Raw genomic sequence first — 26,261 nt, 5'->3', positions numbered from 1 at the left:
TTTTAGCCCTGCCTAGATAATTAAATAGAAATTACATAAGGATTAAAGACATAGGCACAGTCCTGAATGAGCTCTCTAGGGAAATTATTTGATATTTATCGGCCTTTTCACAATCTTTCATTTCTTATCCACATTTTCCTGGCTAGTACATATGGCAGAATTCTGTTTCTACTTGGAACCAGTGCTCAACAAATGAGAAGCCAATTGATCAGTATCAAAAGGTGGCTTGTTTTTGTAAAGTAGAGTGTTTTAAAATTATTACATCCCATGGAAGTTTAGTCTCTAGGCCTTTGTGTTTAAAAAATAAAAGTAAAAGTTGACCAAGTATTAGTATTATTTTCATTTGCCTTCCATTATGGATTGACTTTGATTAAGAGTTTTATCACTGTTCATGATGAATATTTATTCAAAGAACAGCAATTGGCATAGAGAAAACATGTTGGAGTAAAAATGCAACAAATATAGAGCTAAAAGATTCTTTTATTTTTGCTCTATGTATGACCTTGAATGAGTAACTTAATTTTGCTGAGTCTTTGTTTTGTGTCTGCAGAAAATGGTAATTATGATACCACCCTCGCCTGCCTCAAGGAACCCTAATAAGGCTCAAATGGTTTCAGTGTTTTCAGTCATTCACAACAAAGCTTTGCTGTCCCAAATACTTACAGCTATTTTTTAAGTTTGTTTTGTGGAAACAAATCATGTTACAGTATGGATTTGTTTTATCTGTGCTGTTGATTAATCAAAGAGCCTAAAATCTTGTTTAAAGGGAGAATTGAGGGCTTTTATGAGCTTTGAAGAGGTTACTTGGCACAGATACTGCCCTCTAAATCCACTTGCATGTCTAGATAATCCTTGTTTTTTGTGATTTGTGTACAATGTTTTTCCATTTACAATTTATTGCTGTGGCTCTTGTTATGTCAACCCGTAGAGTCACATGCCTCTGTTCTTTTTAAATCTCTTGTGGGAGCTTGTGATAGAGTAAGTACATATATGCTAATATTTTACTAGAGGCCAGGCACTAGTGCTAGGCAGCAGTAGGCACATTTAATGCATTATCTCGTTCGACCCTCCCATCTATGAGCTGGGTACTTTTATTACTCCCGAAGAATCCAATTATCCTGCAGATGCAAGTAAATAACAACAATATAGAAATTCTTTAGATTACTTCATACCCACTGCCTGGCCTGGTCCTGGCACAATGGAGGCCTTTAATAAATACCTGTAAAATGAATGATGCCATCTATTGACTATCTGGTAGATTTTTTAAACTAATAGTTCAAAAGCAGTTTTTCTTTTAATATTTTTGCAACTTTCATAAATATGACCATGCTTTCTTATCTGACCACATTAAGATCAGTATATTTAAATTTTCCAGGAGAATTTTTGCTTTTTCTTAGATACAAAAACTCACTGAATTTATGTTGCCTTGATTAGTACTGTTCCTCTCACGGGTGAGGATGCCTTCAATATGATGGAAAGATTGAGCACTTTTATTTAAGAAAATATTCTTCATATTATCCATCTAACATCTGACTTTCTTATGTTAATAAAAACTTCCCTTACACAGTCCTTTCATCCATCAAAAAAAATATATATATATCATTTGTGCTTCTGTAAGATTGCATCACGCATGCCTAGATCTTTGAGATATTCAGCCATGGAGAAATCTTTGCTCCCGTCAGTGAAAGAAGACCCAGAGTGTGTTTGCCTCAGCATACAACTGAATGATTCACTTTGGTTTTATCATTGTTTTGAACAGCAAGAATTCCATTATTCTAAAGATAGGATAATAGAGTATAACAATATTTTATTGTGTTCTTTTGAGTTTCATTGTGTATATATGTAATGTTTTGTTATGTGGTTGCAGTTTTGACCTGTAGAAGCTCACAACCAGTATAGGAGGGAAGCCCTCCTCTAAAATGAGAAAAGCAGGAACTGAGTTGTGTGTTTCTAGTGCAGCAACTGGACTAAAGTAGAGAAGGAACTAGGCCTAAATTATACTTCTCAACCAATGAGAATCGTTTGATAATTAAATAAAACTTATCATTGTAAAAATAAACAGTCATTCACGATTTTTGTGAGTCTATAAGTCTAATACTACTTAAGACACTGTAAAAGATAGTTTTTCCCTCTTAGACTTATATTCAAATTGAGGGGACCAAATGTATAGCCACAGAACAATTAAAGAATGATTAACTGTTTGAGTGGCAGTAAGTAAGCCCTGTAGAGATTCAGAGATGCCACATGAATGAGTGCTGAAAAGGTTGCCAAGATTTCCTAAACATGTCTAATTGCCAGTGTTTATTGAACACTGTGATGGTTAAACAGAAATAACATGTAGCCCCTGCCCTCCTTGAGCTTATGAGTTCAAGCTTGTGCATTGACTGCAATAAGGGGTTTATTGATAGCACCAGTTGGGAGCTTTTAAAGAGGAGCCACTATGAACTGTTTGGTCCTCAGAAAAGTGATTCAGGGGGATGGGTTCTCTGAGAAAAAAACCACTTATCTCTTCCTCCAGATTCTGATTTTGCGCTATTGCACTACTATTCTCAGCGAAACTTCTATATCGTCAATAATACCTAAATGACCAGGTATACTTGCCAAATCTAATCCTGCTTTTAGAAAAGCATACTGTTGATGTAATTAACATGATTTTTTTTCGTAAACATATTTGCTATCAGTCTGAAAAATTGGGATGTGGCACCGTGGCAGAGTTCTTCGTTGAAAACATCTTTACATCATTTGGGATCAGAGTCCAAGCACCATCTTGATTGAATTCACTCAGAATCCCAGTAAGATTAGGTGAGAGGAACTGCTCAGGGCCACCTTGGAAGAAGGTTGTGGCCTAGCAGGCAATTTAGTTTAGTGGTTTCCTGTCAAATAAGAGATTCAGTGTTTGCGGAATTGGAGTGAAAGTAAAGGCATGATTAAAATTGTTTATGGATGGACAAAGAAAGTAGCTTAGCTGAGCAAATTATGCAAAAGCTCTTACTTGATCATTCACGGATATCTAAAGCATGACTCCCTACAAAACAATGTCAGACTATTTTCTCAATGCGTTCCTTTCAAGTCCTGAGTAGGTCAGGGGTTATTGACAGAAGTTCTATAGCAATGGGAAGTTTATTCTGGAGAAAGCTGATGTTCATTTTTCTCTTCCTAAATGGAAGTGTAAGTTTCACATCAGCATGTTTCATTAAGACACCAAACAGAATCAAAGAGTGTGCTGTGTTTCTAGGTCTGTTATAGCTGCCATTCCAAACAAAATATGTATGACTTCTATGATTCACTAAGCACAAGGATGTAGTAATCTGCCCTTTAATGGCCTCTCAAAGTGACAGACCAAATGGCTTTGTGAAGGTCAAGTCTGATTTAAATTGTTGATGAATTAGTAGCTAATTCTGCATGATTGAATATTAATATGGAACAGTGATAAGTAAGGCACTTTAAAGCTTAATGAGCACATTAATGAATAGGACAAAATGTTTTTCTTTTCACCTCATGCAAAAGTTTAAAGCTACTGACATATTGACAATTTGTTAATTTTTTAAGCTGCTTTTTCCTGGAAAAGTATATGTGGTTAAGGTATAAAGGGTATTGATTTTTTCCCCCCAAGTTCCTGGTACCACATATTTGATGCGCTGTCAAAATTGATGTTATCAAATAGCCAAGGCAGTTTTCTATAAATCAGTAGTAAATGTAGAGGTTGAAAAAAAAGCAATTAGCATCTTCTAAACTACGCCCACTGAGATAAGCATTCCTATTAGAAATTTCATTATTTCTACAGTTCGTTTTATGTTGAATACTGAGTTTTATTGCCAAATACCTGACAGTCAAATTGGAAACAAGCCACAACTGTCAACGTGTAAGAGCTCTGGCTATTTGAATCTGTTACATTGTGATGTTTCTCATGAAAATTTAATGAAGAAAGTGCATTCAAAGAGGTTCTGTACAGAAGTGGGATAGATAGAATTTAATTACCCCTATTAAAGATAAGAAAGGAGTGCTCTTTACATTCTATGTCCGATTAGTATGCAAGAAAGATTATCTTTGTTGTGCACTTGTGTATATGAAAAGGGGGCTCTAGAGTGTTCTTTATGAGCCAAAAGGAAAAGAAAGGTCATGCAAATGTATTCACCGGCTTTCGGTAGGGCACGAGTCAATTTTGTCATTTCTCCCTAAGGTGAGGACTTCATTTCTTATAAATGGTTATTAATTCTAGATTTCTTTGGTAAGAGTTTTCGGTAAGTGACTCAACAATCTTAAGTCTTTGACACTTACCCCTGATGGGTGCTGAATATTGGCTTGGTTCTTCAGAGAGATGAACTTGTAGAAAAGTAATGACTAGTACCACAATGTTAATGCATTCTACTGTAACTAGTAGTTAAATGCCCAGGGGGAGATAGACTGCCCAGGGAAATACAGAAAAGAATCCCAAGGGGATTTTTTTTTATTAACCTGTGTTAGTTTCTTTTAATATGGAAATTAATAACAACAAACTTTAAGAGCTGTTTTAGAAACTCATTTCTAGGTGACTAAAGCAGTATAGTTGACTTTGGAGCACTTGAAGTAAATTATTTTTATCCTTTGAAGCATTTTATGTCAATAGCTGCCAAGTGAGATGTTTAATAATATAATCTATGTGGTACAATGGCTATTGATCTTTCTGCTTTTTTTTTTTTCCCTAAATAAGATTGGAACTACACTATAGATGTAAATACATTGACAAAACCTTTAAAGCCATAAAGCACAACTGGATAAAATTCAAGTGGAATAGATTATTAAAATTAGCATAGCGTGATTTGCAAAATACTCTTTTATCTGATCTGTAATTTTTATCATTCCCTTGGAGCCCTGAAAAAGCATCTTGAAATTTCCTTATCATCCACTGTCTCTTCTGACACTTGTCCACTGTAGACCTCTGCTCGGCTGACAATGTGTAAGCATTCAAATAAACAGAATGCATTACTACTTCTTCAAAAGAGTCATGTCTTCCAACTTAAGTAAAATGAAATTAACAATTTTTTGTAATTTTTTTAGTCTTCAGCCTTAATCAGCTGATGGGACAGGAAAATATTTTCTAGTGAATCCAGGTGTCAAACTCACCTTGCCTTAAGAACTTCTTTTGGTCTTTCATAAGTCTCTCAATGGAAGAGCCAGAGTCCACACTTTTTCCCTACTAGCCCCTCAATTTTCTTTTACAAAAACCTGGACTTGTTGTTTAGGGCACTTTCCCTTTCTTGGGAGCTGTATTCTTTGGTAGTATTTTGACGTTCTTTGACTATTCACATTCGAAATCTCTCTCTCTCTCTAGTCCTTAATTATTCCTGTGATCAACTCTCTACCAGAAGTAGTTTCCTATTTGGTGTAGTAGAAAACCTTCTTTTTAATCATTAGGATATATTCATACTTAGGCTTGGGGATCACTGGAGGTTCTCTTAAAATCTGTCAATCCGAACTAGCTTGATAGCAAGATATTTGGATAGAAATGAGACATGAAGGAACTCATGGATAAACTGACGATAATTGAAAAGCACAAGACAGTGGGGGCCAGCCCAGTGGCGTAGCACTTAAGTTCATGTACTCTGCTTCGGTGGCCCAAGGTTAGCTGGTTTGGATCCCAGGTACGGACCTACACAATGCTTACCAGGCCATGCTGTGGCAAGTGTCTCACATATAAAAGACAGAGGAAGATGGGCATGGATGTTAGCTCAGGCCAATCTTCCTCAGCAAAAGGAGGAGGATTGGTGGCAGGTGTTAGCTCAGGGCTAATCTTTCTCAAACAAAAACAAAAACAAAAAGTCTAAGACAGTGGATTTAGATATTCACTACCATGGTAGATCTGAGGAGGAAAAGATTAATATAATTGAGAGAGTTTGCAAAAGCTTTACAGAGAAGGTGATTTTGGCTGCATGCTTTCTAAAGACATAGAGTAGTCAATGGACAGTGGATTTGTCTGGGGAATGGTGAGAATTTCATTGTGGGCAGAAGAAAAGTTTCCTATAGGGAAGTCATTCATGAGAGGCTGAGAAAAATGGGGCCTGACTTAAAAGGACTTTGCTAACCAGATTTAGGAGATTGAGTTTACCCCATAAACTGTAGAGGCGAGACAGTGGAGAACACGTAGATTGGACTGACAGCACAGTGGAGGCATCACAATGGAGCCTTTTCTCTAGAAATTATACCTCACTTAGACTTCAGCAAGACTGACAGGGATCATAACAGAAATTGTAGGAGACATCCAAGGAGAAGCTAGGTGATCTGTCTGATGATTTCTAATGTTTGGCTCACTAGTGTTTGTGCTTTTGAGTTATTTTGGAATTGGTGGCTGATGAAACTTCTTCAGAGGTCATGAGAGTGTTGATTAAATTAGCACAGGCACAGCTGGAAGTTAAAATGATTTGGTCTTCAAACAAACAACTAAGTTCTAATTTGGATAATTATCACCCATATAACATTCCTTCAGTGCTTGAATAGAATATTCCTTTTTAATGCTGACTGGAAGAGCTAGCAATGTGGGTTATCAATGTGGGTCATGCTTGGGGATTTAAGAGGACTTCAGTTTCTCAAGAACTAGGCTCTGGGACAATTTTGATGTGGGAAAGGGAGAAGTGAACTTTGGATGAGTTGAAGATTCAAAATTTAGAAATTCCATCTTTGAAATGACTGGAAGTGGTGCAGACCGTTGGAATGGGAGAAAATACTTTCTTAACCTAAGGAATATATGCTTTTGTGGGGTTTTTTTGAGTTGTTTTTATTCTTCTTTTGTAAGGGAAACACAGACAATTTTCTGATTAGTTGAAACTTCCTAGAAAAAAATTCATTCAGGGTGAACCTTACGCTTGTGTGAGAAGATATAGAATTTTGCTTAAAAGTTACAAGAAAAACGTATCAGAGTTGAATACAGACAGCTTAGTCCAGCTAATCAGCTTACTCCCAATGTACTCTCCAAGCTAGCCCTGCTAGATCCCATGGTTTTCCCTCAGTGACAGGTTTCCTGCCTCAATGACTGTACTTGTGATGCTCCCATCTTTTGGGCCAAAACTAGTTCCAAAAGGCCCATTTCAGAGCTTCCTCTTGATGCTCACTGACCTCAGGCACATGTTCTATAATTACTTCTCCCTCTGTGCTCCCAGAGAACTTGGCTCATCCCTTCCTCATGGTCTTTACCACACAAGTGAGCTCTTTTGTGTTACTGAACCAGGTTCGTTTTGCCCCTTGCATGAGAAGCCAATCATTGAAACGATGAGTTTGCAGTAGAGAAAGTGTTCATAAAGCAGCCAAGCAAGGAGATGGGAGAATAAATCTTAAATCCACTTCCCCAAAAATGGGGACTAGGGATATTTATGAGGTAGAGGATCAGGTAGCCTGAAATGTGGGGATAAAGCGGAGGTGAGGACAAGTGAGGTAATTGATGATCTCTGCAACCGTAGTCAAGCTTCATGGCTCTTCAAAGGACACACGTTCCCAAAATGGTGGCGTTAACATGAGCTGAGGGTGGAGTTTTTGGCTCCTTGATGTCAGGAGCTCACCTGTTGGTACCTGCTCAGGCCTAGTTGGTACATTGGTGGTCTCAACCGGTCTGAACCGGAAAGGAGCTAATTCAGTTCATAAAAAACAACTCAAGCATCATTTACCATGGTGACCCAAGCATCAGGGTTTTTATCTATGAGGAACCTCGTGGGAGTCAGATATATTTTGCCTAACCAGCACAGCTAACAATGGGTGGGTTAACAAATAAAAGCTACGATTAATAACTGACTAAAAAAACTTTAGTCACTAGCTGCCTAATCATTAATGGCTAATTGTCCACCGGTTTCATTTGTTCGGCTATTGTCCTCTTACTTAGACTTTACGCTCTTCTGGCCAAGAACAACATTGTGATTGTACCCTAATCTAATAGTGCAGTGCAGCCCAATTTGTGTTATTTTCTCAGCAAATGCTGAATAAGGTAATGGGAAAGATTAACTGGAAATATCTCTTGAATCTTGGGCGTCTGACTTAACATAATGTTCGTATCACCTTTTGTCTTGCAGAGGATCAAATTCCCAGGGGCTTCCCTACCATTGACATGGGCCCACAGTTGAAGGTGGTGGAGCGTACACGCACTGCCACCATGCTTTGTGCAGCCAGTGGGAATCCGGATCCAGAAATCACTTGGTTTAAAGATTTCTTACCCGTCGACACAAGCAACAACAATGGCCGTATTAAGCAGTTACGATCAGGTAGGGTCTTGTCACTGTTTCCACTAACTCCTAGAGAATTTTTTTTAGCTTCTCTCTTTATTTTTATTTTTATTTTATTTATTTTTAACTTTTAGGTATTGATTTTTCTCCCTCTTCTCTTTCTCTGTTATTTAATGTGTTGTCCATGTTTGTGATGTCATAGCCTGTTTCAGAGTCTGTCTTTCTCCTTCTCTCTGTGTGTTTTGCAGCTTCTGTTTAATCCACATTGCTCACTGCTGTGACTGTATTTTTGATAATTTTTTAATTTACTGCTTTTCCGCAGTATTTGATGGATCCATTTTCTCCTCTTTCTTTCTTCTTTCTCTGTTTTCTTTTGAAACAAATTTATTTCAACATTGGACTTCATTCAGATCTTGCAAAGGAGTTCCAATGGTTATATCCATTAAAAACCAAAATGTTCATGTGAAACACTAAAATGTAAAATGATTCAATTTTATTAAAGTTTGTTTTCTGTGTCTTTTCTACATTTGAACTCATCACAGTACCAAAGTTTAGTAAGTTTGGTCACGTCTGCTTTCTTTTTACTAATACATAAAACACAGAAATGTTATCTCATGAGTAACCGATGTATTTTTTATGAAGTCCTTTACAAGGTACCAGTGAAAGGAGGGGATTTTTATTAATGTCATTGTTATATTATGAGTGAGCATTTTCTACACGTTAGCCACAGTAGTGTGCGCCCACACTAAAGATTTTTGAACCCTCCAGTGACTGGATCTACAGAAGTCTGCTCTTGGTGTAGACTCCAGCCTTTGCTTCTCTCTCTCTCTCTCTTTCTCTCCCACCCTCCCCGTTGCCTTTTTCTCCCTCTCCCATCCTCACCCCAAGTTTATTCCTTTGCTCTCTTTAGATTAAAAATAGAGATAATTCTAAACTTCTTACGTTTTAGAGCCTGTCCCTAGGTAATTTCACAGGGACGTATACTAATAAGCTGTTTACTTTGACATTGGTAGTAATATTGATATAGAATTCTAAGTTGTTTAACTGCCTGTCTTCCCAGAATTCTCAGCTTTTGACCTGTCCTGTGATGTTAAAGCGTCTTGTTAACTGCCTCTTTTGCTTGTTGTCAGCAGAATTGTGTAGATTAGCATTATGTTATTGTAAATAAAGAATTAATTATTCACATGTAACATAGATGATTTAGTATATAAAGCTTTAACTCTGAAAAATTTGTACCAAATTATAAGGAATATAATAATATTTTTATGCTGTCTTTCTTCTCTCCGTATTTAAATCTCCAGAATCTATTGGTAAGTGCTTAGTTCTGAAGCGCACTTCACCCCCACTAATTTCCATATTCAGAATATTATTATTATTATTATTAATAAAATGCATGGCATGCATTTTACTAACTGTCAGTGTAGACACCAGATCTCCTTAGTGGCGCGCACACGCACACATTCACAGAACTGTTATTGTAAGAACACTGTATAGAAAAATAAAATAGTACACAGGTGATATCACATGAATGTAGCTTAGTAAGTAGCATAAGCTATCCAATCAACAGTGTTTGTTTCTAGTTAGTCGTTAGTGTTTTCTATAACAGTATATATATATATGCATATCTATATATATACTTAAATAGATTAGCCAGTATTTTCCTAAACTATGTCTTTAAAAAATATTGTTTAGTTTTTTTTTAAGAATATGAGGCATATAAGATATAACCCTATATGACCCCAGACCTGAGAACTCAGTTGCTTCTCTGAGAAAGGCAATGCTGCCTATTGTGGTCTTTGCCCTCTGTGGTATAATGCAACTTGCTTTTACGATCTAATAATTCTATCTAATATATTCCTGTTTTACCAGTAGTGTAAATCAAGTTTCTTTTACGACCTTATTTAATTCTGTAAATCTAATTTAATTCTTCTCCCCAGCCCTAGCCTCCTTCTTCTCGTACTAATGCTTCTTCTTTCTAATCTTATTTGCATTCATATTATCCACCCAGGTGGTACACCAATAAGAGGTAAGAGTGCTGAACTAACGTTCACAGAATGATCTTACTCATTCTCTCTGTCCTTTCATCACTCTCATCTTTGTCCTGTTCTCAAAAGCATTCCGATAATGTCCATCATCTTTATTTTTTCCCTTTGTACTGTTTGGTTATGATCGGTGACTCTCATGTTGTGAACTTTCCTTTCCTTTTTCTTTTTCTCCTTGTTTTGTTCATTTCTTTCTTTCTGAAAATGATTCTTTCAGTTGTGATATGCTTCAAAGAAAGCATATCCGGGTCTTTAGACCACAGACCAGTCACAGCGTACCATCTGTCCCTCTTTTTTTCCTTTTCTTCTTCTTCCTTTTTCCTTTTTTTCTTTTTTTTTCTTCTTTTTTTCCTTTTTTTTTTGTCCAACCGGAGAAAAAAAAAAGATCATTTTTTTCTTCCTTAGCTGTTCTTGTTCTGGACCAAAGCCAAGATGGTCTGGAGAACAGTGGCAGACATGCAGAAGACAGCCTGGAACGTCTCCTTTTTGTCTTTATCTTTCAAAAGGTTTTTGCTTTTGCTCTTCAGTTCTTTTTTCTCTTTAAAGTCTTAAAAGTCAAAGAATGACTCCCCTTTCTACCCGATCCCACTCGCCTACGACCTGACAGCAATGCTTTTTTCCCCCACTTCTTTTTTTCTTGGATTACTCGCCTCTGGATTTTTGGATCTTCTGTCCTGGCTATGGAAACAAAAGGTGCTCAGTATTCTTGGTGGTATGTGATATTGCTGGTTTTTCATACTTTGCCTCAGTGTTCGTTTCTTTTATAATTCTTGTTTTGTATTTTTCTGGGGGTCTTGTGACACCACACTGCTAATCCCACTGGTGGATTTTGATGGGTGTCTTAGGGGATCCGAATCAAGGTCCTCAAGCAGTGGTTGGTTGGCTCTTACTCGCTGGCATAGGCCGTTCTTTTTAACTTTTTTAAAACCTTCTAATTCAACTACTCTTTGTTTTTCAGCAAATGTAATAAATGATTGTAAGTCGTGGCAAACTGTCTTTCTTTTCTTAAAAATCTGCATGTCTTAAAGGGAGTTTTATTTCTTTAAGTAATATTTTCATAATATCTAATGACTAATTTTATTTTTTTTGCTTTGTGCAGCCTTTTTGTACTCGCTGCGTATTTTTGGCTTTCTTCAGCAGAAGACTTTCTTGAAAACCCGGCCTGGTTTTTTTGAGCGTGCCTATCTTTTGCGCCACTTTTGATACCAAAATGAAACAAAACAAAACAAAACCAAAAATTAATCTTTTGTTTTATTTAAAAGCCATACTTCCTTGAAGCAGTCTCACCCATCTTCATTTTATTAGTCTAGGAAATAAGAGTGTTAATTATGACTAGAAGTCTTGCTTGGGAAAAGAGAGATTGTTTTCTTATGCTAGCATTGATGATGTAAAAAAAATAAATAATCTCTATATGTTTTTCTCATCGCATCATTTTCTGTCTGTGCACCTTAGCAAGAGATTGAATCGACGTTGAGCGGACCTTCACTTTGCAGGGCTTTTCATATTGTTAAGAGGTTTAGCTTTCTGAACCGTGACAGCCTTCTCTTACCATCTCTTTGGCAATATATTTTATTATCCATACAGGCGCCCTTCAGATCGAACAGAGTGAAGAATCTGACCAAGGGAAATACGAGTGTGTTGCCACCAACAGCGCGGGCACTCGCTATTCTGCCCCTGCGAATTTATATGTCAGAGGTAGGAATGACATAACCCTGGTGTCTCTCCATTCAGGCTCAGGGGGAGTTGAGATACCCACAGGGTCTGTGTTGTTATGTCAGTATTTAACCAGCTGATTTGCTAATAGTTGCAGTAGCTGAAGCATTTTAGTGAATAGAGCATTAACAATTTTTAATGTGGTGTTTAAAAAAAATTGACAACTTCTGATTAAAATCTATCCTGAGGCTTAAAGTTTGTAAGTATATTTGCATTTGTACATTTTAATTTCTACTTTTACTGCATTGATTGAACTGTGCTTTGCATTTGTTTGAGATTTTCTTCTTTCCCTCCTTTTTTCTGTTGCTCTTTCTCTTCTATTTTCCTATGAAATTCTGAAATAATTGCTTGGTGTGCTACTAATCAGTTTTCTGTGCAACGCCAAGCATAAAGGTGTCTATGTCTTCAAGACCTCTGCTGTGGTGCTGTAAGGATAAAGCTGCTAACTTAAAAGAATAATAATAAGGTGCTACATGCAAATAGCATATTATTTTCTTCCTTATTTTTATACTTCGCTGTTTATAAACACATAGTATTGTGTGCATATGCCTACGCATATATATATATACACACTTTTTTTTTTTAATTATTGACTTTCTGAAAAGCTTAATCTTTCTATTGCCATGGAACACTGATTGCATTTTTAAAAATGATATTAGTCCTTGGGAGAAGAATGAATTATGAGCATATGTATTTTCTCATAAAGTAATAGAAATAATTAAATTCTGAGCTTATAAATGGCTATACCTTTCATTGCAAAGAGAAAAAAGTATTTCTTCTTCCCCAGAATCCTCAAAGCCGGTTCCTGTAGGTTTTTTGTCCAGTGGAAACACTCTTATTCCTGGTCTACATGTCTGTGAATAACCACAAAAGGTGTGGGCGGGGATGGGGAGAGAAAAGATGTGAAGGCTTTAAGGTACAATAGGATGAATTTCCTTAGGAAAATACCTAGCTTGATTTTGAAATTTTTTTTTCAAGTTAATTTCATCTCCATGGGGATCTTTTTCTCTCCTGTCTTTCTCTGGAGTCTGGGGTGGGAGAATATGAAGAAACACATTTCTTCTCCAAATTCTTTGAAAGCCCCTTGATCCTTTCTCTCACAATGATGACCTCCTTTGCTGCATGAGGCATGTGTACCTTTTCAATGGAAAAATTTCAAAATGATGCTAGCTATTGTTTCTAATACCGTGTTAGTCCGTGAGGTACTGCTAACTTTTTCAGCTGAGGTAGGAAGGATGAACTAGAGCAAATAAAGATGTTCAAGTAGCGGTTGAAAGCCTTGATATGGCCTTTTTACTCTCTCTGTGTTTCCCTTGTTTTTCTCCTTTCCTCATTTCATTGTGTTCTGCATCAAACCCCCTACATCCCTCAGAGCTGCGAGAAGGTTGGTGTGTTTTTTACTTTTTACCCACCTTACAAAACTATTAATTAAACCAATAACAAAGAATACAAATGAAATGAATGTAGCTGCATTGTGGTCTTCTTTTGGTTAATGGTATGTTTTAGCAGAGAATGCCCTGGCCATGGCTTCCGGTGCTTGCTGGTGGTATCTAACTGTGGTGCATGATGGGAGAGAATGTACCTGGGTGCATGGTAACTGGTAACACTTAACTCTCTCAGATCCAGTGAACTTGGTCAGTGTTCCTGCTTTCCTTCCTGCTCCACTCTTCCTATCTCCTGCCCCACCTTTAATTTCTGTCTTATGAGGATGCCTGCTGCCCACAGAATGACTTTCTCAAGTTGCTCCCCTAATCCCAAGCATGAAGACTAAACTCTCCTCCATTTTTCTTGATCTGTTCTTTGACACCTCAAAGTCTCCACCGGCTCCTGCTTGCTTTGTGTAACCTGTGAACTGGCTGCAGGAGGCATGCTTAGCTCTCTCTTTACTTCTCCTATGCCTATCATTCACCTGTGAGGCCATCACAGCGAGCCCTCTCTAATCAGCAGAGGTTTATCTCAACCTTAAGTACAACCAAAAAGTTTACAGACAGAATTATTTACTTATCATCTTCTGGGGGATATGAGGTTGTTTGTTTATTAATGTATTTATAATTAAAAAAATGACTTTATGATCCGTATTTAAGGTATGCTCCTAATGATTACCTCTTGATCTAAAATACTCATGGTGTAATGTTTTGCCAATAAAAGCCCAAGAAGAAACTTATTTGTCTCTTACCCTCTCCTTGTATCATGTCCAAGACACATGTACTTAAACACACATAAACATGCAGATTATCTAAAGCAGGAACACTGAACTGTAATTGCTTGGTAATTTTTTCTGTGTTGTGTTGTTTTAATATGACCTCTTAATGTCGTGTCCCACTCTAAGTTTTAGATCCAGTGTCCCTCAGTGTGAATGTCGTAGGCATAAAAAGCTTCTTACTAGATTTTGTTGTTGTCATTTATGTTATTTTACATTAAATGTGGACTGAATGGAATCCTGAATGTGAAATAGCCAGCTCCCTTCCTGAATTTGCAATCCCTACCTTTGACAACCTAGCTTAATCTAATATCTTCTGACTTTCAACTCTATTATTCTCTAAATCCCTGTCTCAATCACTGTACTTTACCTCCTCCCTCTGTGTTTAGTTCTACCCTGTTATTTCTTCTGCTGTCATTGTTGCCTTGGATTTCAGCCATTCTCCCATTGTCCAAAGCATGGGCCTTGAGACTTCATCTTGTGCATGCCTTGCATGACCCAATCCAGTATCTCTACTGGCATTGACTTTGTTTCCTCTTCTGTGACTGTAAATCAATATGTGTATATATTTTTGTGTTTGTTTCAGTGTTAGTGTGAGGTCTTGAGGCTGCATCTACTTTGAGTCTGAAAGCAAATAAATTGCACTTTCAGTGTACTCTAGATGATGTTCTCCAGGGCTGGGATGTGATAGTGTGGCCCCACACATACATTCACATCAACTGGAAGTGCACAGCACTGAAGTTGGTTTTGATACTCAACTGAAACCTGCTGGTGACCTTCCAGCCCCCTTTTCTGCATATACATGCATGCATAGAATCATTGTTGTATGCATGCATGTATATGTTTTTGTGTTTATCTTATGCATGATGTTTGTGTATTGTTAGTTTGTAGATAGTTTTTATTTTTTTGTGGGGCCCTTGTAGGTCTGAATCAACTTTTGTATGAATGTGTCTAAGATATCAGTGACTAAACTAAAGAAATCTTTTCTGTGTATACACATACCATACTTGTATGGTCTGTATTATCCACAGTTTTTCTTTGTTTTCTTTTTGGACAATCCACAATATGTTTCAATTGTTTAATTGTGTCTGTACAGTGCATGTCATGTGTTTAACAAGCCACTTTTTTTTGCCTTGTATATTTTATCATCTTCCCTTGTGTTTTGTTCCAGTTCGCCGCGTCCCACCAAGATTCTCTATCCCACCCACTAATCATGAAATCATGCCAGGTGGAAGTGTTAATATCACCTGTGTGGCCGTGGGGTCACCAATGCCTTATGTGAAGTGGATGTTGGGGGCAGAAGATCTGACACCTGAAGATGATATGCCAATAGGAAGAAATGTCCTAGAACTGAATGATGTAAGACAGTCAGCAAATTACACCTGTGTTGCGATGTCGACACTGGGTGTCATTGAAGCAATAGCACAGATCACTGTCAAAGGTAAGCACAGAGGGTCCGGGTACACACAAGTCACCTGACTAATGTCTCTACAAAGTCTATTCTTAGAATTCTAGAATGAATCAATTCATTATTCAGTGTTTCTGTCATAGTTTAATCATATCTATGATATCATATAAGAGACACATATCTAGGTAGGCAGATTCTATTAAAAGCATCAGCAGCCTAAGCAGCAATAATCAGCAAAATGTTTAACAAGAACCTGGGCCCAGGCTACTAACCAGGCAGAATGAGGAGTGCTAGATACGGTCAACCATTATGGTAGGACTGATGCATCAGGTTTTATATTAATCCAGAACCTTACTAAGAGTCACATGATAGAAAAGTACAAGTAAGTGTAAGTAAATGCTCAAAATCTCTGAAGACAAAGGGAGAAAAATGAAAAAGAAAGAATTGAGATTAATATGATCTGATTATAGATGTTTTAAACTTTTGATGGGTCCTACCATTAAAAATCAAAATGCAAGTGGCATTATATTCTGTTTTAGTTTTATCTCTCACCTTGTATAGGTGAAGTGCTCAAGACATATTCTTTTCTTAAAATAAGAGTACTAAATATAACCAGACTACTTTATTCCATAGATATTTTTGAAATCAAAGAAAAAAAGTAAACGTGAAGTTTCCAGTTGTTTTCACCCAGTGTTTATAGAACTTAAAAAGAGATTTGCCCTATAGGTCAGACTGAGGGTTACTTTAGGTTTCTACAAATGTCTGAAACTATTGCAAAATGAACACAAATGATCTTCCCTGTCTAGGAAGTAGGATCCTAAAAAATGCAACATACATGTTATAATCAGTGTCATATCTCCAATCAAGCATATGTATCAAATATATGTCCTATAAAACCAATAATGTGATATGAGAACAAAGGTGTACACCATTGTCAACATTTAATCATTTAAAATAGTAGTGTTGTATTGCATATTCTTAACTGCATTAAGCATATTTATAATTATCCATACGTTACAGACAAAAACCCCATACTGTACGGTAAATATGACTTAGAGAAGCAAATAGTCTGCCAGATATCAGTAAACACACCTTTAATTAACAATATTTTTACTTGCCTTAAAAATTCAGAAAGTGGCCGGCCCGGTGGTGCAGCAGTTAAATTCGCACGTTCCGCTTCAGTGTCCCAGGGTTCACTGGTTGGGATCCCAGATGTGGACTTACGCACCACTTGGCAAGCCAAACGGTGGCAGGCCTCCCACATATAAAGTAGAGGAAGATGGGCACGGATGTTAGCTTAGGGCCAGTCTTCCTCAGCAAAAAGGGGAGGATTGGTGGTAGATGTTAGCTCAGGGCTAATCTTCCTCAAAAAAAAAAAAATTTAGAAAGACATCCAGGGAAAATTTGGATCACCCACTTCCTTGAAAAATGCCAGGCCAGAGTATTTAAACAAATGTCTTTTTTATTATTATTTTCAGTAAAACCCTTGGCCAAATATTATCATTCCACAGTAGAGTAATATGCAAATATTGAATCTTCTCTCTCCTAATAACCATTTCAGCTTTAAATATTTGAAGGTTTTCTGAAAACTTTCAGGAATTCAAAAGCAGGAGTCACATTAAACGAATATCTTGTTCAACTTCTTATCTTTGTTTTCCGGACTCTTGCCACTTCCCTACCAGCTGCAACTCAAAAATAAATAAATAATGCTAAAAGGTGAATCTTGAAGGCAAAAAGTGAATCAAAATGAAAAGAGGAGCTTGAGGAGAGAGAGGAGAAAGTACGGACTCACTCATTCAGTTAGTCATTTAACAGTACTTATTAAAAGCCTGCTGAGTGCCAGGCAATGTTCTAGGTCTTGGGGATACAGTAGCAATCGAGTGCAAGTTTGCTACTCTTGAAAAGCTGCCATTTTAAGGAGTATCGGACTTTTTGCCTTTATGTTGATGAGGAAAAAAGTGAACTAAGGGGCTGATTATATGAGTGTTACCTTCTGAGTTTTCTCTAAAACGTTTGCTAGTTGAATTCTCCTTTCTACCCTAATACCACTACCTTTCAGAGTCCTTGTCCAGGGTAAGGCACTTAAATATGAAACGACCAATGTAGATGGTTTGTATTCCTCATTGGTAGCATTTTGAGTTGCATTCTTTGGCTGAAAGGAAAGAATTGGTTCTCTGGAAGATGGATTTAATTGCACATGTTTATCATGTAGCTATAATCTCAGATATTACTGAAGTTGAATATAGAATACATATAATGATAATAAATTACTTTAAAAAGTGGTTTGCGAATATGATTTCATTTAGTTCCTTCAGTATTGTTTTAATATTAAGTAAAAAACATGAATTTGAAATTATTCTTTCTTATCTTAAAATTCTTTTTTTTTTTTTTCTTTTAAAGATTTTATTTTTTCCTTTTTCTCCCCAAAGCCCCCCCGGTACATAGTTGTGTATTCTTCGTTGTGGGTTCTTCTAGTTGTGGCATGTGGGACGCTGCCTCAGCGTGGTCTGATGAGCAGTGCCATGTCCGCGCCCAGGATTCGAACCAACGAAACACTGGGCCGCCTGCAGCGGAGCGCGCGAACTTAACCACTCGGCCACGGGGCCAGCCCCTTATCTTAAAATTCTTGCTTAGATTATTTGTAAGAAAATTATAGTAACGTTACCTATGTCATAAAACTGGAAAACAACCTGAATGCTATTCCTCCATAGTAATTTAATGCCATTTCAATATATTCCAAATTTTATTCTTTTCAGTGTTTATTGGTATTTAATTATATCACTTATTTCTTGAAGCAAGGGACTAATTGGCCAAGCTTTGGGTCATAATAATAGTAATAATTGCAACTAATGTTTTCTGAGGGTACCAGATACCTTCTAAGAGCATTACTGGATTAGCTCATTAATCTTCAGGCAAGTTCATGAATTACAGTTACCCAACTGTACAACTCCAGTAATGCAGTTTTTCCCATTTTTCCCATGAGAAAACTAAAGCAAAGGGAAGTTAAGCAAAGCATGCAGGATCACATGGCTAATAAGTGGTGGATTTGGATACAAGCCCCCAAATAGAACAGTATAATGCCCTTCTAGTAAAATGACATTTGTGTCACCTAAACATGTCTTACAGTACTTCCTGATCACTTAGAAAACTATCCTTTGCTATAACTTCATCTAATTAAATCTTCAGTTGATATATAATTCCGTTATTCCAGTTGTAGAGTTTATAGATTCTTATATAGCATCTTAGAGATGATGGATAGTCACTGCCTTTTCTTTTCTCCCCCCAAGCCTTACCCAAACCTCCAGGAACTCCTGTAGTGACTGAGAGCACAGCTACAAGCATCACACTGACGTGGGACTCTGGGAACCCTGAGCCTGTCTCTTACTATATCATTCAGCATAAACCTAAAAATTCTGAGGAACCTTACAAAGAAATTGATGGGGTGGCGACCACACGCTACAGTGTCGCTGGACTAAGTCCCTACTCGGATTATGAATTCAGGGTTGTTGCTGTCAATAACATTGGGCGGGGCCCTCCCAGTGAGCCCGTGCTAACGCAGACCTCAGAGCAAGCGCCATCCAGTGCCCCAAGAGATGTCCAGGCACGCATGTTGAGCTCAACCACCATTTTGGTACAGTGGAAGGAACCTGAGGAGCCAAATGGACAGATCCAGGGATACAGAGTTTATTATACAATGGATCCCACTCAGCACGTCAACAACTGGATGAAACACAATGTAGCTGACAGCCAAATCACTACCATTGGCAACTTAGTGCCCCAGAAAACATATTCTGTCAAAGTCCTGGCTTTTACCTCAATTGGAGATGGTCCTCTTTCAAGTGACATACAAGTTATCACTCAGACAGGAGGTAAGTCTGATTCTAGATGGGGAGTAGGGCAGGAGGGGGAGAGTTTGGTCCTAAGAGATGGGAAGGGCAAAAACATGGACCCTGAAAGACTAAAGAACAATTTTAAGTAAAAGGATGTATGTAACATCCTTACTTTTAAATTTGTATCCAAATGGCTGGAAGACTTTTCTGCGCAAGATGGATGAATGTGTCCTCCGTGTAGCATTTTGAGAATAGAAGAACCGTGCTTCTTTATACTAGCTACTGTGATAGAGTATTGTCAAAAACTTAATCTGTGAAAGATTGGATGGTTCAAGATAAGGTTAAAAATAAAACCATTTGTCAGGAGGCTTCAGATATTTAAATGGCTTGTATTTGCTAGGAGGCTACTTACTTAAAAATAGTCTTCTAATGGCTTTTTGAGTTTTTTTCTTTCTGTGGCCTCAGGGGATGAAGAAAGACAGTTACCAAGATCTAAGATCAAACTTTGGGACCTGATTCATCTATTTTACTGGGTCTTAAAGTAGATGCCAAACTATTTTATAAAGAAAAACTTGGCCCTGCCAGGGGATTTTATTTTCATGAGAGGATATTATACCTCTCTGGTCTTTGATTCCAAGTGATCAGTTTTGCCTTGGGTTGGGAATATATCATAGGAGCTTTCTTCTAAACTTTGTTCTCGACTGTCTGAGAGCCATTCATTCGAAACCTTATTGTGTCGGTGCCTCCGTAGACTTGCATTAACCTGTGAGTGCTTTAGCAACATGCCTTTGGTTTGTGGGGAACCTACATAAGAACCATATTGTTGGAGACATTATCTATATCCATATGTGTAACTCATTGCTAATCTTGGGAATGAATTCATGAATTTTCTCAGGTATCAGAGTAGATAAACCTACGTTTAACCACTGACTTGTTCTCGTGTCATGGGCTTTCTCAGTCATGACTGTGAGTGTTTACCTCTTTGCCCTGGACTACTAGAAATCTCAGAAGATGTTTACAGCCTGCCTGGCTTTATTTTATTTTCATATTATTATTTGGTTCTTAGTGGTTTGTTCATGGATTTATTATTTTCTCTAATAAATTTTATGAAAGGAAACTATAAAAATATGTTTTACCATAGTTACATTAAAAACCATTCATATTTCTTTCCTACTTGGCTTTTCCCGTTCTGCTGTATTTATTTGCTGTATTATTATGCAGAAAAACACTCTAGATTAATTTTTCCATAAAAATTTCTCACTGGAAAATGTAGAAATCTGTGAAGCTTGTGTTCTTTTGAAACACACTTCAACCCATAACAGGGATATAGATTAAATAATGGATGGGAACATTTTATAACTTCATAAGTATACATAATAATGATAGCAGCTAGTGTATGCGGGGCATTGTGCTATGACCTTTGCATATATTAATTCTTACTGCCCAATTAGGTAGATGTGGAATTATCCCATTTGCCAATAAGTAAAATAAGGATCAAAGAAGACAAAAAGATTTAGGAACTTGCTCTGGGTCATAAGGCTACTGAGTTAGACAGTTGAATTTAAATCTAGGCACCCTAGATACTTTTAAGCACCATTATCTTTCAAATTAATGATTTGCTAATATCATAGTTTTAGTGCCTGTTAAGATTTTTGTGCCTAAGTGCTCAATAAATGAATAGAGGCAGGAAACAAAGTGTACATTTATTCATGTCTTAAGAAGGCAGATTTAAGAATTATATATAATTTACTTCTGAGATATGTGAGGTGGCTCGTAGATTATCCCAGTACAAAAGTACATGAAACCTGTTAGATATGAAAAAAACGTTTATCTGAAAGAAGAGGAAGAAATACCTTTTTTCATAAAAGGTCATTATGCTCGATCAAGAAATTTGGTTCTAAGTTTTCTAACCACAAATTAAAGCAAAGACATCTACAATATTTTATAACTCACTTTTCTGATGGCAGGAGGATTTATCTGTCTGAGAAATTAAATGATTCCTGGAACTAAATTCAGCCAGAACATAAGAATCTTTGGGAATCATGAGAATCCTTGTATTCAGAACATGGAATGACAGACAGCAATGCCTTCAGTCACAGTTTATTGAAAGATATAGAACTGATGTTTAAATAGGTCATATTTTGATTTTTTATATTACCAGGGGACATAATGTAACATAAATGATAATTCAGTGAAGGTAGTATTGTGACAGGAGCAATTGAGCTAATGTGATTCAAGGCCTATGCATTTAGAAAAATCTGGATGAATGGGTCACAGATGTATTAGAATAATTGTTCCTGATCTCTGTTTGGCTTTTTTTACATTAAGATATTTCCAAGAATGTTCCATAATAGCTGTACTTTTAATACCCATTGATTGAGAAGATATATAATGACATAATGACTTGTGCCTGCCAAGATCGATAGGCTAAGAAAACCTTCCAAAATAGCACAATAATTTGATCTATTCTCTAGGCTTAATTAACAAAGGCCATTTGATGTTAGTGGACACCTGCCAAATACAATGATGTTAGTTCTGATATAATTAATGCTGAGCTGCTCCTTTTTCTCGTTGCTGACTAGCTAATTCTTAGGATTGTTACAAGGCAAAAACATAAAACCATTTTGAAATATTGTTTTAGAGAGATTGTATAAAATTTAAGTATATGCTTATTTTCACTTCAATTTTATCTTTTCCAAACCTGCAAAAATTTACTGATCAATAATATGTATGAGTTTCTCAAGTATATTTTAATTTTCTATAGACAGAGATATGTTTTTATCTTCTATAGCTGAAAAGTGTTCATTTCATTTTATTATCTTTAATCCGTTGATACTGACATACCTATTTTTGTTTAAAATCACACTCCAAAGAAATAGTATTTAGTAACAAAATGAGTTTAAGAGTGAAGTTACCAGTTTTGATCTTATCTAACATTACTGTCACACGTATTAATGCAAATGAAGGGTTGATGTAAATTTGTGTATTTCTGAAAATGAAGTCAAAATATGATCTATTTTGTACTCAATAATATTTCTCCTTAATTGCATATGTTAGTACAATTGAAAATATTAATCTTTAAATAGTTTTAAGTATGAAAAGATTTTGGTTAAGATGGTTATTTTCTAGAAGTATGAGTTAATCTTCCAAGTTTCCCATAGCTTTAACTTCTGGCATTATGGTCACTTGCAATGAGTTCTCCTTGAAAATATGTGGAATATATGGCCATTGGCAAGGGAAGAATTTATATTGTGCTGGGAAAAACCTGCACTATTAGGAAATATTCAGGAAGGTTGCCTTCTTACATAGGTTTCTTGTATAGATAATTATTATAAGGTCATAGGCTGACTTTACATTACAGAAGAAGTGTAAGTAAAACTCTGATGAGGAAATGTAATAAATTATGTCTTAAACTAATGCACTAAAATAAATGTTGCTTGATGTTTATACTAATTGTAAGCATTCTAAATCTGTGAAATCCTAATGTGTGTCTTTTTTTCTGAACTTTCTTTAGAAAACATATCTGACCTCTAATTCTTCTATGCATTTGATAGATTCTTGGGAAAGTCTACTGATTTATATGCATATACCTTAATTCTGTGGATCTTTGGAATGAAAAGAATTATGTACCTTTACTAAATAAATACTATTGAGAGTATCAACTCCAAACATTTTGAAGAAGCTGATTCTACTGCCAATTCTGGGTTTTGCAAAATTGTTATAATATAAAATTATGACATTTAAAGACATTGTGCTCTAGGTTTCCAGAACTTCATCAGTCATTTTATTGGTATATGTCAATACGCCTATATAAGCTAACTAGAAAAAGACATTCCAATAGCCAAAATTATGAGCCCAATTTAAACGCTTTCTCTAAATAGTTTTAGCAATGAGTAAGGGAACTCTGGATGTAAATACAACTATAATAAAATTTAACTTTTTCTTATTGATATTTAATCACAGTTGAAAGATTTGTGCAGATGCTTGTGTATTAAGTACTTATTTTGTCGATGATGTATTTGTGGCACTTACAATTCAGACTCCTTGTTTTGAATTTTGTTATGTTTGTTTTACTGCCGCTATAATTCTGGCTGTTGCTTTTATTGTCGTTGTTATCATTTATCAATAAGCTAGATAAACACATTTTAAAATACATACCGTATTAAAGTACTAGATATTTTAGCAATAATGGGTTTTCTAGTCTCTTTGGTAATATTTCATATTTATAATGTAGCTAGGTAAAATTGTTGTTTAGCCATTTAATATGTACTAACCTTTTCCTCTTTAGAGATGTTCCCTAAATTTTATTCAAATATTGATCTTCTAATATTATCATCATTTGACATGACATGCCAGTTTTTCTTTCATTTCTTATTCATTCTCTATTGTCTGTCTTTGAGTTGCCTTCAGATATTTATAGAGAGTATAATAATGTTACTACTCGAATACTTTACATTTATCAATGGGATCGTAGTCTTATTTTAGGGAATTCATAGCTCATATTTCTGTTCTTTTGTGAACATTAAATAAGTAACCAAGAAGAAGGATTTAACGTTGACACCACTTTACAGAATATAAAGATTTCTTAAATATAATTTTAAAGAAAAATTTGTATTTCTACTTTCATTTTCTCCATTCACATCTAAATTCTAAATTTGGTTTATGGTCAATATCATTACATCTCCCTTTTTAATGTAGAATGATTGCACTTAAGTTTCTGGATGGGTTCTTTTAATTTGCCCACGAGTTTCCCAGAATCTCAGGTTTTCCCATAAAAGTTATATTCAGTTAATTGACGAGGGAAATGCTATAACACAGAAAAGCTCTTAAATAAAATAAAAATAAAATAGACATAGACAAGCAATAAGTAATTGAGGATAAAAGGATGACAGTAAGTTTGAGGTGTAAAGAGTATGAGAGCATTTAAAAAATATGTATGTATAAATACATATTTTTATATATTATATAATAAATATATTTTATGTATTTTTATTTTATATATCTATATATACATATGTATGTATAAATTTAGAGAGAGAAAGAGTAGGAAGAAAACACAACTATAAATGTTAATAGAACCTCTTTAGCCACAACATTTAGTATAAAAAGCCAGTTAACAGATGATGAAGTATTCCCTGTTTCTCTAAGTGCTACAGAGAAAATAAATATGACAGTTTAGAGTCCCCTAAAGTGTTTTCTTGTATATATATATTATGATCATTAGGATTAATGTTTGGGGAATAAAAAAAATCCATTAATTTCACATCTTTTTCTCTTTTCTTTTGAATTCTCAACTTTATTGTGGTTGTTTCACCTATGACTAAATGACCATGAGGAAGCAGGATCTTTAGGTGAACCCTCAATTTCCAGAAAGTCTGAGTAGTGGCATCCTTTGGGCATTTATAAGCATAGAGCCTGATAAAATAAAACGATCCTTTAGAGCACTAGTTCATATGCTAGATTTCACCTGTAGACACATTTTTTCCCCATACAGTGTTTTTCAATCAGTTTCAATTAATTTAATTAATTTCCAGTTGTTAAAAATTGAAACATTTTACCTAGAAGATTCATGAACAACTTCTGTTGAAAAATCAGAAGCTCAGACAAGACTGGGTCCACGTTCCACAAGGCAGCAGCCTTCTGGCACTGAACATTACCAGCTCTTTCAGGTGGGCCGGGCACTGGCCCATTGTCCCCAGGCTCCATGTGGTCTCGCACTCATCTAAGTGATCTGCCTGACACCTCTAGCCATTTGTGTTTCTACCACAAGTTTAAAATCTAGTAAATTAAGTTACCCTCCACACCACTTCAAAAGAAGGAGATGATGGAAGCAGGAAGGAGAACCCCTTATATATTATTCAAAGAGACCATCAAGCCGTCTGGCCACTACTTCCTCTCTAAGAATAAAATGGACAGTACACCCTCTGAGACTTTGATGTGCCTATTTAATTCAGTATTTAGAAGGAGAGGGCTCTTAACAGAACCAAACAAAATTAGAGGATCTGTGAAGTTTGTGTCACTAAACAAAGATGAAACATTGAGACCCAGGGGGAATTTGTTCAAGACAAATTAAAAGCAAAGAAGTAAACAGTTTAAGTAAGAAAAGGTTAATTAGACTCCCAAGATGTTTTCAATCAATGTCACTTAATTTATTATTAGCATTAGGCAGGGAGGAGACACGTAACAAGGAGTTGTTATTGTGAGAAGGCCCTTCTATATGTTCATGTCTTTAACTCTTCGCTGTACTGTATTCCAGTTTGGTTTAGGTCAGGAGTTATCAACAAGACTTTCTTCTTCCCCAGACTCGTGGAAGTTGGGAGAGAAGAAAAAAGGGAATAAAACTAGAGAAAAAGAAGTGACTGCCCACATATGTTTGTGTGCGTAGTTTTAGGCTGAGAAACCCTTTCATCATCTGAACGTTAAAAGCTGGTCATAACTTCCCCAACTGATTGGTCTTGGCTGCCATTGTTGCTCCTGCTGGTGCTTTTGGTATTTTCCTATTAGAAGTAATGCATTTTCCATTTGCTTTGCTTTTTTCCTGTTTATTTTTTTATTTCCCTCTATTCCTCCTTCTGTTGCTCTTGATCTTTTATCTTCTATGGTCTCTGCCCCTCAATATGAATGACTGTTGGGTCACCTACTGGGGACATACTTAAAAAAAAAAATAGATACCCTGTTCAGAAGGTATGTTCCCAGAAGCATCAAATTAATGAGTATCTCAAGGCCTGTGATACAAAAAGGGAGAGAAGATGATGAATACAATTAGAAATATGAAGCACTGATTATTGATGGCCTTAAGCATCAGTCCAGACATGAGTATGTGTGCTCGCACATGTATACACACACACACACACACACACACACACACACACACACACACACACA

The 26,261-nt window shown here is 36.2% G+C and overlaps 1 protein-coding gene across 1 annotated transcript in view; it reads left to right on the top strand.

Annotated features, from left to right (window-relative positions):
* PTPRD (protein tyrosine phosphatase receptor type D) overlaps positions 1–26,261 on the top strand; it is a 297,200-nt gene that overhangs the window by 98,997 nt on the left and 171,942 nt on the right. The window contains exons 4-7 of the mRNA XM_046663898.1: positions 8,034–8,222; positions 11,810–11,920; positions 15,310–15,579; positions 18,834–19,415. Of these exons, the coding sequence (XP_046519854.1) occupies positions 8,034–8,222; positions 11,810–11,920; positions 15,310–15,579; positions 18,834–19,415 (1,152 nt within the window). The remainder of the gene's footprint in view (positions 1–8,033; positions 8,223–11,809; positions 11,921–15,309; positions 15,580–18,833; positions 19,416–26,261) is intronic.

Source organism: Equus quagga, chromosome 6, assembly GCF_021613505.1.
Source record: "Equus quagga isolate Etosha38 chromosome 6, UCLA_HA_Equagga_1.0, whole genome shotgun sequence".
NCBI lineage: Eukaryota > Metazoa > Chordata > Mammalia > Perissodactyla > Equidae > Equus > Equus quagga.
The sequence above is the reverse complement of the archived record's forward strand: the minus strand, read 5'-3'. Positions and strand labels throughout refer to the sequence as shown.